The sequence below is a fragment of the Arachis hypogaea genome, chromosome 4 (genome assembly GCF_003086295.3).
Source record: "Arachis hypogaea cultivar Tifrunner chromosome 4, arahy.Tifrunner.gnm2.J5K5, whole genome shotgun sequence".
Taxonomy (NCBI): domain Eukaryota; kingdom Viridiplantae; phylum Streptophyta; class Magnoliopsida; order Fabales; family Fabaceae; genus Arachis; species Arachis hypogaea.
The window spans coordinates 112,169,838-112,183,469 of record NC_092039.1 but is presented as its reverse complement, the minus strand read 5'-3'; the positions used below and the strand labels follow the sequence as shown (position 1 = coordinate 112,183,469).

The 13,632-nt window shown below is 41.0% G+C and overlaps 1 protein-coding gene and 1 non-coding gene across 2 annotated transcripts; one reads left to right on the top strand and one right to left on the bottom strand.

Annotated features, from left to right (window-relative positions):
* Positions 1-420: 420 nt before the first annotated feature.
* LOC112798398 (small nucleolar RNA R71) lies at positions 421-524 on the bottom strand. The gene has a single exon (XR_003200010.1). It is a non-coding gene; the product is annotated as a small nucleolar RNA R71 (small nucleolar RNA).
* Positions 525-6,686: 6,162 nt separating this feature from the next.
* LOC112797305 (uncharacterized) lies at positions 6,687-8,265 on the top strand. Its single transcript, XM_025840156.3, has 6 exons — positions 6,687-6,795; positions 6,880-7,053; positions 7,137-7,274; positions 7,396-7,520; positions 7,601-7,676; positions 7,758-8,265. Exons 1-6 carry the CDS (start codon positions 6,715-6,717, stop codon positions 7,884-7,886), a joined length of 723 nt encoding a protein of 240 aa, XP_025695941.1. The 5' UTR covers positions 6,687-6,714; the 3' UTR covers positions 7,887-8,265.
* The last annotated feature ends 5,367 nt before the right edge of the window (positions 8,266-13,632 follow it).

Sequence of the window (13,632 nt, the reverse complement as noted above, 5' to 3'; positions counted from 1 at the left end):
ATTTTCGAACAGGAGAAGGACATGGCAGCCGAAAATAATAATAATAATGCAAGGAGAATGCTTGGTGACTTCACAAAGCCAACGTCCAAGTTTGATGGAAGAAGCATCTCCATTCCTGCCATTGGAGCCAATAACTTTGAGCTTAAGCCTCAACTAGTTGCTTTAATGCAACAAAACTGCAAGTTTTATGGACTTCCATCTGAAGATCCCTATCAGTTTTTAACTGAGTTCTTGCAGATCTGTGAGACTGTAAAGACGAATGGAGTTGATCCTGAAGTCTACAGGCTCATGCTTTTCCCTTTTGCTGTAAGAGACAGAGCTAGAATATGGTTGGATTCACAACCTAAGGATAGCCTGGACTCCTGGGATAAGCTGGTCACTGCCTTCTTGGATAAATTCTTTCCTCCTCAAAAGCTAAGTAAGCTGAGAGTGGATGTTCAGACCTTCAAACAAAAAGATGGTGAATCCCTCTATGAAGCTTGGGAAAGATACAAGCAGTTAACCAAAAGATGTCCATCTGACATGTTTTCAGAATGGACCCTATTAGATATATTCTATTATGGTCTCTCTGAATTTTCGAAAATGTCACTGGACCATTCTGCAGGTGGATCTATTCACCTGAAGAAAACGCCTGAAGAGGCTCAAGAACTCATTGACATGGTTGCAAACAACCAGTTCATGTACACCTCTGAGAGGAATTCCGTGAATAATGGGGTACCTCAGAAGAAAGGAGTTCTTGAAATTGATGCTCTGAATGCCATATTGGCTCAGAACAAAATGTTGACTCAACAGGTCAACATGATCTCTCAAAATCTGAATGGATTGCAACATGCATCCATTAGTACTAGAGAGGCAGCTTCTGAAGAAGCTTATGATCCTGAGAACCCTGCCATGGCAGAGGTAAATTACATGGGTGAACCATATGGAAACACCTATAACCCATCATGGAGAAATCATCCAAATTTCTCCTGGAAGGATCAACAAAAGCCTCAACAAGGCTTTAACAATGGTGGACGCAATAGGCTGAATAATAGTAAGCCATATCCATCATCTTCTCAGCAACAGACAGAGAACTCTGAACAAAATAATTCTCATTTAGCTAATATAGTCTCTGATCTGTCAAAAGCCACTTTCAGTTTCATGAATGAAACCAGATCCTCCATTAGAAATTTGGAGGCACAAGTGGGCCAGCTGAGTAAGAAAATTATTAAACTCCTCCCAGTACTCTCCCAAGCAATACAGAAGAAAACCCAAAAGGAGAGTGCAAGGCCATTGATTTAATCAAAGTGGTCGAATGCATAGGGGAGGAGGAGGACGAAAATCCTAGTGAGGAAGACCTCCTGGGACGTCCCTCAAGCAAGAAGGAGTTTCCTATTAAGGATCCAGAGGAATCTGAGGCTCACATAGAGACCATAGAGATTCCATTAAATCTCCTTCTGCCATTCATGAGCTCTGAAGAATATTCATCCTCTGAAGAGGATGAAGATGTGACTGGAGAGCAAGTTGCTCAATATTTAGGAGCTATCATGAAGCTGAATGCCAAGCTATTTGGTAATGAGACTTGGGAAAGTGAACCTCCCTTGCTCATTAGTGAACTGGATAATTGGATTCAGAAAACTCTACCTCAAAAGAAACAAGATCCTGGCAAGTTCTTAATACCTTGCACCATTAGCACCATGAGCTTTGAAAAAGCTCTATGTGATCTTGGGTCAGGAATAAATCTTATGCCACTCTCTGTAATGGAGAAGCTGGGGATCATTGAGGTACAACCTACCTTGTTCTCATTACAATTGGCAGACAAGTCAATGAGACAAGATTATGGAATGGTAGAGGATGTGCTAGTGAAGGTTGAAGGCCTTTACATCCCTGCTGATTTCATAATCCTAGATACTAGGAAGGAAGATGATGAATGCATCATCCTAGGAAGACCTTTCCTAGCCACAGCAGAAGCTGTGATAGATGTCAATAGAGGAGAGTTAGTCCTTCAATTGAATGGGGACTACCTTGTGTTTAAGGCACATGGCCATCCCTCTGTGACAAAAGAGAGTAAGCATGAAGAGCTTCTCTCAGTTCAAGGTCAAGAAGAGCCCACACAGTCAAACTCTAAGTTTGGTGTTGTGAGGCCACAACCAAACTCTAAGTTTGGTGTTCAAACCCCATATCCAAACTCTAAGTTTGGTGTTGGGACACCACACTAACATTGACCTGATCACCTTGTGGCTCCATGAGAGCCACTGTCAAGCTATTGACATTAAAGAAGCGCTTGTTGGGAGGCAACCCAATTTTATTTATCTAATTTTATTTTATTTTGTTTCTTTGTCATTTTTGTGTTTTAGTAGGTACATGATCATGAGGAGTCACGAAAAAAATCAAAAAATTAAAAACAGAGTCAAAAACAGAAGAAAAAAATTTTTCACCCTAGAGGTAGCGCAGACTGGCGTTCAACGCCAGTAAGATACATCTGGCTGGCGTTCAACGCCAGAACAGAGCATCTTTCTGGCGCTGAACGCCCAAAACAAGCAACAACTTGGCGTTAAACGCCAGGATGGTGCACACAGAGGACAAACTGGCGCTGAACGCCAGGAACAAGCATGAAACTGGCGTTCAACGCCAGAAACATGCATTACATGGGCGTTGAACGCCCAGAACATGCACCAATGGGCGTTTGAACGCCAGAATGATGCATGAAGGCATTTTACATGCCTATAGGGTGAAGGAATGGTATTTCTTTTCACCTCAGGATCTGTGGACCCCACAGGATCCTTACCTCAGGATCTGTGGACCCCACAGGATCCCCACCTACCATATTCCCACCTTACCTCTTAATCCTATTTTTGTGATTTGAATACCCCATGTCACAATTCCCAATATTCTTCATCAATCACCTCAATTCCTCTTCCCAATTACCCCATTCACCATTCACATCAACCCACTCTTCCCCATACACCCCACCTACCTTCACAATTCAACTTCTCTTCCCCACCCAATCCCACCCATATAGCCAAATCCATCTCCCCTCACTCACCTCCATTTTCTTCTTCTTCTTCTTCTACTTTTCTTTTCTTTCTTGCTCGAGGGCGAGCAAAATTTTAAGTTTGGTGTGGTAAAAGCATAGCTTTTTTGCTTTTCCATTACCATTAATGGCACCTAAGGCCAGAGAAACCTCAAAGGGAAGACAAAAGCTTCCACCTCTGAGTCTTGGGAGATGAAAAGAATATAAGCCGTCATAGCTCAGTGGTAGAACATGTGGCTGCAAATCAAAGAGATCCCTGAGATACCTCAGGGGATAAATTGTCCTCCACACAAATATTGGAAGCAACCAAGGGTAGAAACACCAAAATTACTAGGAATCATTCAAATGGAAGCAAGGAAGAGACATAGAGGAGCTCAAAGAGCACCATGGGACCTTCAATAAGGCGTCACCCTCACTCAGGTGGATTCATTCCTTGTTCTTTATTTCTTTCTGTTTTTGGTTTTTAATGTTGTGTTTATCTATGTTTTGTGTCTCTACTTCATGATCATTAGTATGTAACCATGCCTTAAAGCTATGAATAAAACCCATTAATCCTTCATCTCTCTTAAATGAAAAATGTTTTAATTCAAAAGAACAAGAAGTACATAGATTTCGAATTTATCATTGAATTTAATTTAATCATATTGATGTGGTGACAATACTTTTTGTTTTCTGAATGAATGCTTGAACAGTGCATATTTTTGATCTTGTTGTTTATGAGTGTTAAAATTGTTGGCTCTTGAAAGAATGATGAACAAAGAGAAATGTTATTGATGAACTGAAAAATTCATGAATTGATTCTTGAAGCAAGAAAAAGCAGTGAAAAAGCAAAAGCTTGTGAAAAAAAAATTGGCAAAAAATTTAGAAAGAAAAAGAAAAAGCAAGCAGAAAAAGCCAATAGCCCTTAAAACCAAAAGGCAAGGGTGGCAAGGATCCAAGGCTTTGAGCATCAATGGATAGGAGGGCCCAAGGAAGTTAAATCCAGGCCTAAGCGGCTAAATCAAGCTGTCCCTAACCATGTGCTTGTGTCATGAAGGTCCAAGTGAAAAGCTTGAGACTGAGTGGTTAAAGTCGTGATCCAAAAGAGTGTGCTTAAGAGCTCTGGACACCACTAACTGGGGACTTAGCAAAGCTGAGTCACAATCTGAAAAGGTTCACCCAGTTATGTGTCTGTGGCATTTGTGTATCCGGTGGTAATACTGGAAGACAAAGTGCTTAGGGCCACAGCCAAGACTCATAAGTAGCTGTGTTCAAGAATCAACATGCTTAACTAGGAGAGTCAAATAACACTATCCCAAATTCTAAGTTCCTGAGAGACGCCAATCACTCTAAACTTCAAAGGAAAAAGTGAGATGCCAAAACTGTTCAGAAGCAAAAAGCTACAAGTCCCGCTCATCTAATTAAATTAATATTCATTGACATTCTGAAATTTATAGTATATTCTCTTCTTTTATCCTATTTGATTTTCAGTTGCTTGGGGACAAGCAACAATTTAAGTTTGGTGTTGTGATGAGCGGATAATTTATACGCTTTTTGGCATTGTTTTTATATAGTTTTTAGTAAGTTTGAGCTACTTTTAGGGATGTTTTCATTAGTTTTTATGTTAAATTCACATTTCTGGACTTTACTATGATTTTGTGTGTTTTTCTGTGATTTCAGGTAAATTCTGACTGAAATTGAGGGATTTGAGCAAAACTCTGAAGAAGGCTGACAAAAGGACTGCTGATGCTGTTGGAATCTGACCTCCCTGCACTCGAAATGGATTTTCTGGAGCTACAGAACTCCAATTGGCGCGCTCTCAACGGCGTTGGAAAGTAGACATCCAGAGCTTTCCAGAAATATATAATAGTCCATACTTTATTCGAAGAATGACAACGTAACTTGGCATTGAACGCCAAGTTCATGCTGCTGTCTGGAGTTAAACGCCAGAAAAACGTCATGATCCGGAGTTGAACGCCCAAAACACGTCATAACTCGGAGTTCAACTCCAACAAAAGCCTCAGCTCGTGGATTGATCAAGCTCAGCCCAAGCATACACCAAGTGGGCCCCGGAAGTGGATTTATGCATCAAATACTTACTCATGTAAACCCTAGTAGCTAGTCTAGTATATATAGGACATTTATCTATTGTATTAGACATCTTTGGTCTCAGTTTTGTTTTATTCTTCATCTTAGGAGATCATTGATCACGTTAGGGGGGGCTGGCCATTCGGCCATGCCTGAACCTCTTTCACTTATGTATTTCTCAACGGTGGAGTTTCTGCACACCATAGATTAAGGGTGTGGAGCTCTGCTGTACCTCAAGTATTAATGAAATTCTACTTTCTTTTATTCAAATCCTCTTTTATTCTTATTCCAAGATATTCATTCGTACCCAAGAACATGATGAATGTGATGAGTCAGATAACCCTCATTATTATTCTCACTTATGAACGCGCGTGATTGACAACCACTTCCGTTCTACATGAAACAGAGCTTGAATGTGTATCTCTTAGATTCCCAAAAAGAATCTTCGTGGTATAAGCTAGATAGATGGCGGCATTTATGAGGATCCGAAAAGTCTCACCTTGTCTGTGGTATTCCGAGTAGGATCCTGGGAATCCGGAAAGTCTAACCTTGTCTGTGGTATTCCGAGTAGGATTCCGGTAATGAATGACTGTGACGTGCTTCAAACTTGTAACCTGCTGGGCGTTAGTGACAGACGCAAAAGAATCAATGGATTCTATTCCAGTAGGAGCGGGAACCAACCGGTGATTAGCCGTACTGTGACAGAGTGCGTGAGCATTAGTTTTCACTGCGAGGATGGGATGTAGCCATCAACCATGGGTGATGCCTCCAGACGATTAGCCGTGCGACTGACAACTGCATAGGATCATTTTCCCGAGAGGATGAAAGTAGCCACAGCTGATGGTGAACCCCTATACAAAGCTTGCCATGGAAAGGAGTAAGAAGGATTGAGTAGAAGCAGTAGGAGAGCAGGCATCCTTGGGCTCTACAGCATCTCCATCCGCTTATCTGAAATTCCCACCAATGAATCTGCATAAGTATTCTATCCCTTTTATTATTCCTTTTTATTTATTATTTATTCCAATAATCACAATTACCCTTTAATCTGCCTAACTGAGATTTACAAGATGACCATAGCTTGCTTCATACCAACAATCTCTGTGGGATCGACCCTTACTCACGTAAGGTTTATTACTTGGACGACCCAGTACACTTGCTGGTTAGTTGAACGGAGTTGTGTCCACTCATGCCAAAAATCCTAAGTTCCACAATTCTACATTAAATGCAAATCAAAGAACAGTGATCACAATTTCGTCCACCAGGAGTGCATTCAAACCGTATGGAATGATGAACGTAATGGAGTCTCCCGTTCTATTAATTCCACTGGCAAGAATCCCCACCGTTGAATGCTCAGTATACTACTAATTACGCATTTAATTTATTAGAACATCGTATCCTGTGGCTAACTAACATTATATTGCCTCTTCTTAAGGGATTCCAAATGGTTTTTAGGCCAACCGTTCACATGGACCTGACACTTGACGAATGCAAGATGGCCGCTTACATTTTTGGAAAAAATGATCAATATTTGTAGGGATAATCTGTGGTTATTAGAATCTTTATAATGTACCTAATATCTTTTTTGTATATAACGTTGTAATGGAACTGAATCTTGTTTCCCAAATTCCAGGGAAATGCTGTTCAAGTTCTCAACATTGGAAGTTCCTAGAGCAGGATTCCATTCGTTATCGCCGGTTTATATGCCCAATGTTGACGTGAGTACAACCCGACGGTGCCGTTAATATTAGAAAGATGAGATAGATAAGAACACTGACACAGTTGTTTTCCTTTGTGCACAGATTATGAACATAATCCTCATGAGCGCGTCCATGCGAGCCTGCTGCGTTCTGCCACCTCGTGTTTGGTACACACCTTCGGTGTTTGCCGATGATGTCATAGCTATGAGGCCATTCGAGGTCATTAGGAGAAAATACATGAACAGATGGATGCCGGCAACTAGTCGTCTCGAACACGTTGTTAACGTAACCTTTAACTCCAAATTTTACCATTTTTCATTCAACTTATAGCCTAGCATTAATTTTTTCTGTGTTGACAGGTTTTGGTCCCGGTGTGCGAAAAAACATACACCTGGTACCTGATGGTGGTGGACGTTAAGCATGGGAGGGTATACTGCCTAGATGTGACGAGAGCTCCAGAGCACAAGGAGCGGAGGGAACGCAACATGCGAACCATTGTTAGTCTAATAGAATTTGCACAACATTCTACCTCACTGCAAATTTTCAATAACTTTTACAGACGTGAATGCGGTTATCATTCCGTGCCATCTTACCCCCCTCTGCTTTTCTTGAATGCAGCTACTATTGCTCGCCCAGTTTTTCATGCTGGAATCTAACATGCTGAGCTTTTCCCATGTTAGTGCTGATCCGACCACTTGGGGACCAATTAAGTATCCCGATGGAGTCCCAAGTTACCAGGAATGGTAATGATTTCTTTTATAACCTGTCATCACTACATGCCCGAGGGAATTCGTGATTGAAATGACATGTTCCGAATTTGCAGCGACGATTCATGTTTGTGGATTTTGAACTGGATCCAAACAGAAGGCAAATTCAAAGTTTCAAACCTTCCCTGGCAGGTTCGTCCTCCATTATGTTAGCATGTTGTGTCCCTACGAAGGAGTACATGCATTTTGACCCTATATTTTCCTTACAAGCAGATGGACCCGTTGAAATTAAGGATGAAAACTGCAACAAAGATTGTCCTTTTGGATTGTAACGAGGTGAAGGCAACAGTGGTCTCCAAGGCAGATGCAGCGTGGAGGAAGGTTATTCGCATGAAGGACTGAAAAACTTTCGAAATCTGGTCGAAACACAAATCACTACTGCATTTTGTTATAGATTAACGTTTGATTACAAGCAGGAAACTGTGATCTAAGTAGAAATCGTATTAGTTGTTTGGCTAACTTCTATTTCGTACTGTGTGGTATATGTATGTCTGGTTCTATATGTGTTTGATGGCTACTTTTGAGTGTGGATACTAGTGGTCCTGTCGACAGACTAGAGCACAACATCCACACCCCCCGAGGTACACCTACTGGTATTGAATGGGGATCTATGGCCAAAACGTATTTGTACGTAGGTTATGGCAATTTCCTTGCCCTTGATGTTATATATGCCTGCTGGCTGCTTTTGCTAGGAAAACTATGTGAACCGTATGGAGTTTATTAATGAATGAAGTTATAGCTATTTTAGAAGTAATAGCAGGACCTGTGTCATTTTGCATTTGTTACATGGTAGTCGAACAAGAAAAGGGATCAAAATCTGTCAGTCGATTTTACTCCCCTTCATTAAGATAAGGTATAACGATGATATCTAATTGTTGCTATATCCACTCTGAAGCAATATTACGGTATGGTATGAAATGATAATCATAAAAATAGTTTTGGAATAAATTTTAGATCTAATTAAAAAGACACAACGCTCGTTCATCCATACGACTATTGATTATATGAATAACATTTAGGAAAGAATAAATGTTGGTTCACTATTAATAATCATACCTTAATCTGTTTAGAGTAATACTAACGTAAATGCAAGCTGTGATAGATTAAAGGTTTTTTATTCTACTAAAGTTTTAATATTCCTACATTTCAATTTCATTGCTTTGAAACTGTAACCTATTATGATATTTAACAATAACAATCAGCTCTTTTAGGCTAAAGCATCATTATTTTTGAATGTTATAGATATAAAATTTTTTAAGCCAATTAAAATAAAATTTCAGATTATATATGTTTGCAACAAGGAAAAATAAGCCATATTAGAATATCTGCATTTAATGAATTGTTCACATGATTTTTTTTTTAACTATAAGGGTATGAATGCATATAGTTAAAATACTGAATCTGGATCGGTGTACTCGTGGACCAAAGAAACACCGATCATTAGGTAACTGGACAAACCCCATCTGAAACGGTTTACCGGTTATGACGTTGAATATATAAATATTAATAAACCCAAATGGGTGAAAGGGCAAACCTTCATGCACGATTTATGTCACTTTTGGGGCCATATGGGAACACATCACGGTTTACATTACCTAAATCGATACCTTCATGCATGAATCCTCAACGCATAACGTCAAAATCATGGGTAATACAGCACATACAATACAACTAATCCGCATAATCCCGTCCATTATGGAATTTATAATAAGAAACCACAACTGACCTAGTGTTCTTACGAATAAACGTCAGTACGAGCAGAGTCTAACATTGTAGCCACCAAATAACATAGAAATTAGATTTACCAGTTTATTATTAACAATATCCTTATATGCAAACATAAGAACTCAGATAATAATCGGTTTCAGGCTAACATGTCGTCCTTAACATCGTAGTTGGAATAACAGCTCACAACTAAGTTGACCGTCGTCATGGGTCTGCAAGCGAAAATTGTTCCCATATGTCGCATCCAGATTGACATGCATTTTCAGGCGGACAATTATCTGGGACAACGACGGGTACCTGTTGCATATTAACAAGCATGTCAAACCGCATAGCTGTTAACACACTAATTAGGCAATGATAAGGGAACGCCTTGCAGCATGAACATTGTAGTGGCTAAATCATACTTATGCACACAATGATTAGCATGAACGATTTGTAAAGACGTTGCCTTAATAAAAGCCCAGTAGTATCTTGTGAGTTTAATCTTATTAAAACGAGGACTGCCTCTTCACCATCGTTGGGCATTGCATATACCGGCAAAACATGTAACATGTTAACACACAGTTCAGTGGGAATCAAAAAATTTACACATAGAGAATGGCCTGCGTGCATTAATCACTAACTGTATTTTATTTACGCACACACTAATTTTCTCAAATTTTTTGAAAAAATATGTGCAGGAACATAATCATGAAATAACTACTGCTGCTCCAAAAAGACCGTTTAGTTGAGTTCAGAGATTTAAATGCCATTAATATTAAACCGTTCCATAGAGTTAGTTTTATTTGGTAACGTCGTATACTAAATAGACCATGCAGGAATAAGTTAGGTGGTAACCTTCGTTCGCTTGCGTTTATTTCTCCCAGCAAGTGATTCTTTGTTCCTCGTTGAAGGTTGCGCGCCTCCGTTGGGGCATCTAGTCCTCCGGTGCCCGAGCTTCCCGCATGTGCTGCACTTTCTTTTCGTTTTCGGCGCAGAACCGCTTGCTTGACTCATCCGAGCCGTGCCTTTAGTCCTGACACGAATGGGGTCCTTCACCGCGCAATCATTTGCTATTGTCATATTATCCGTTAATGGTCTTAAGCTGTACTTTATTTCAAGGAACAGAGCATCGCTCATAAGCTTGTTTGAGTAAAGCTTGAAGTCTTCATCGCTCATGCAAGCAACGCGCCCTAAACGCTTACACAGCTGGGAGAAAGCACCCAATCGTGTCCTATAGGTCACACTTGGTTCAGCAGTGTGTTGCTCACCACATTGGTTATGTATCTCCAATTTGGCTGCCTTAGACCACCTACGCAGCACCAGGCTTTCAGGGATTTCCACCAAGTCTAGCCTTACACAAACGGAAAGGATATGCACACAAGGAATGCCAAACGACTCCATACGCATGCAGCTGCAAGTAAATCTGTTCGAGATATGGTCCCTATAAACCTTCCAATTCATCTCAGGCCTCCGATACTTCTGAAGAGTATATGCATGAGGGTTGTCACTGTCATCAAATTCACATATTCTAACACGAACACACCGTTTCAGGCTATCCCGGTATCTGAGAAACATTTCGCGGGTGAACATAGTCCATCCAGACTTTTCCAGCTCAACGAACTCCGTTTGTAGCACAGGTGTTCCGTACCATGAACGAAAGTCTAGCTCATCCTCGGTGTCACGCAGAAAATCCACACACCTTTGGAAATTTCTGACAAATTCTAACACCCCGTACCTGCTCTCAACAAACCTCCCTAGTTTGGCGTGTAGTGACTCGCACCTAGAGGTTGTCCGTACTCCAGCAAAAAATCTACCACGAATGTATGCGGTTGCCCAAGCGTGCTTTTTGGTGTACAAGTCCTTAACCCACTCAACCTCCCTGACACCGCACTCATTGACCATTGACTCCCAATACGCTTCGAACTCTTCGATTTCCATATCTGCCAGCATGCAGTGTCTAAACATTTGTGTGAATCTCGGATCGCTTATGTTAGCAGTCGAGTTCCTCAGCAGATGCCAGGCACACAACCGATGATGTGCGTCAGGAAAAACGGTGCGGATTGCTATACGCATGGCCGGGTCGCCATCCGTGATGACTGATTGCGGTGCCTTACCTTGCATGCATTCCAGAAACTGGCGAAGAACCCAAATATATGACTCCTGCGATTCGCATGACACCATTGCTGTTCCGAATACGCATGTCTGGTTGTGGTGGTTTACTCCGGAAAATACTACAACAGGTAGGTTGTACTTGTTGCGGCCATAGGTAGCGTTGAATGCTAGCACATCGCCGAATATCCCATAATCTTCCTGACAACGACCATCGCTCCAAAACAAGTTGCATAGGTGTTGCCCTGATCCCAACTTGTACCGCCAAAACATTTTCCCATCCATGCGTGCCAGACCTTCCAAGTACCTAACAGCTGCACTTACGTCTCCGCCTTGCAGACCTCTCTGTTTCCGTATCTCATTATACATATCTTGCTTTGTGAATGTTACCAGGTTAAAACCCCCTAGTTGTGCTGCGAAGGACTCATAAATCTTAGGTATGCTAATCCCAATCTCTCTCATGCTTGTTAGCTGAGCAACTTCTACCTCAAATATCTTCCTGTGTGACCGCAGATAATCAACAAGCTTCCCATACGCAAGTTCATGGTTATGCTCCTCGACAAAACACGACACATACCACCTCCCACTACCCTCTTTCCTCTTTATCCTCATCTCCGCCAAACATCCACATCGGGTTACAGTCTTATGCTCCCTTTTGCGATCAACCTTTTCCAACCATTTCTTCTCTCGAAATCCTTGCCTATTACAAATAAACGTGTACCGCACTATCTCTCCGGCAGTGTTTCTAACCGTCTTGCCTCGCCTTGATGCAAAGCCCTTTAGTCGGCTGTAATTGTTATAGAAGCCGCTAGCCTCCTGAGGTGAAGAGAACTCCATTTCAAGAACATCTTCAGCTCGCAACCCATCCAAACCCAAAAAAACGGGCAACATTAAAGCCCCCCGACCTTCCCAGTCGGATGACTCAGCATCTTCCTCCACTCTGGTATCATACATTGTGTCCTGAAATAAGAAGACAAACATTATGCTACCAGCTGGCATTATGTGGAATGCGTTCTGTTTAAATATTGCATATCCATGCATATTAACACTAAATAACATCAAAGCCTTGCATTTTAAATTAGTCTCAATGTATATTTTGCAGATGCAATGTTCTACGCATCAGACTCATCACATCATAGTCACCACATAGAATATAACTTCTCACAGCATATCCCTCACCCCTGCTAAGAGTAAAACCAACTCCATGAACAATACCACCCAGCTGGTGTAACAGACCATTCCCATCCAATTCGATTCCACTCACACACTATACAGATTGGCACGTATACCCGTCGTACCTGTGGATTCGACACACCAGCATTGCCCTCCATCCAGTTGTCCAAAAGAGGCTCATTCCACATACACGCATCCTTGCAAAACTTGCTACTTGATGCCATTATTACCTGAAAGCCAAACATGTCAAACTATAACAAACAATAAACTAGGGATTGCACAAACTTCTTTGCCACAGTTACTATAATCAACTTGCCCGAATCAAAACTGACTCAGCCTATCAATGAAAAATTATGACACTTACATACATCAAAAACCCTTACTTTACCACCACATCTACTATCCAACATGCTTCCAACATCCTCACAGCCTCCACTTGCCTACTACATACACAAACTTCCAAAAACACCACATGCATTACAACTACGACACAAAGAAGCAAACACGTTCACCGTTAACTCCTAACATTACTAACAATACAGGTAGGTACAAAGCAATTTGTAAAAAAATAAATACCGACGGCTTTTTCATAAAAAAACAAAGTACAATAACGCATTCTTTGGAGCAGCAAATTCAAGGGTTTGTAACCGGATTAAGCAACAAAATCAATTGCCTCAACTTTTTTCAGACGACAATTTTTGCTCAATCATCTCATTAGATCAAGAATGGGGTTAAAACAACATTAACACATCACACAAATTTTCAACAACATCATACAATATTTTTTCATAATTATCAAGAACAACAACAACATCAAATTAGGGTAGTAAAAACTCCATTATTTCAGAGACAGGTTAAACTTTCAGCAACAATGTCACAATGGAGAAATTAAATTGAAAACAAAACGGAAAATGGCAGAATGAGTTCCACGCGTCGACGGACTTACACAGGGCGATCGGACCCACGCGTCGACGAAAAAATTGCGCGATGTCCACCGCCTTTAATTAACACGACCCGCGATCTATGGTGAGAACTCGTGCGATCGGGCGGGTGAGATAAACAAGGCCTCCGCTGCGATGACCATTTACTAAGAATCCAA

What these genes read in the sequence shown, in the direction of transcription:
- LOC112797305 (XM_025840156.3), top strand. Translation starts at nt 6,715, where the DNA reads ATGCTGTTCAAGTTCTCAACATTGGAAGTTCCTAGAGCAGGATTCCAT. An exon ending in CAACTAGTCGTCTCGAACAC is followed by an intron (nt 7,054 to 7,136) that starts GTTGTTAACGTA and finishes CTGTGTTGACAG; the next exon opens with GTTTTGGTCCCGGTGTGCGA. An exon ending in AACGCAACATGCGAACCATT is followed by an intron (nt 7,275 to 7,395) that starts GTTAGTCTAATA and finishes TCTTGAATGCAG; the next exon opens with CTACTATTGCTCGCCCAGTT.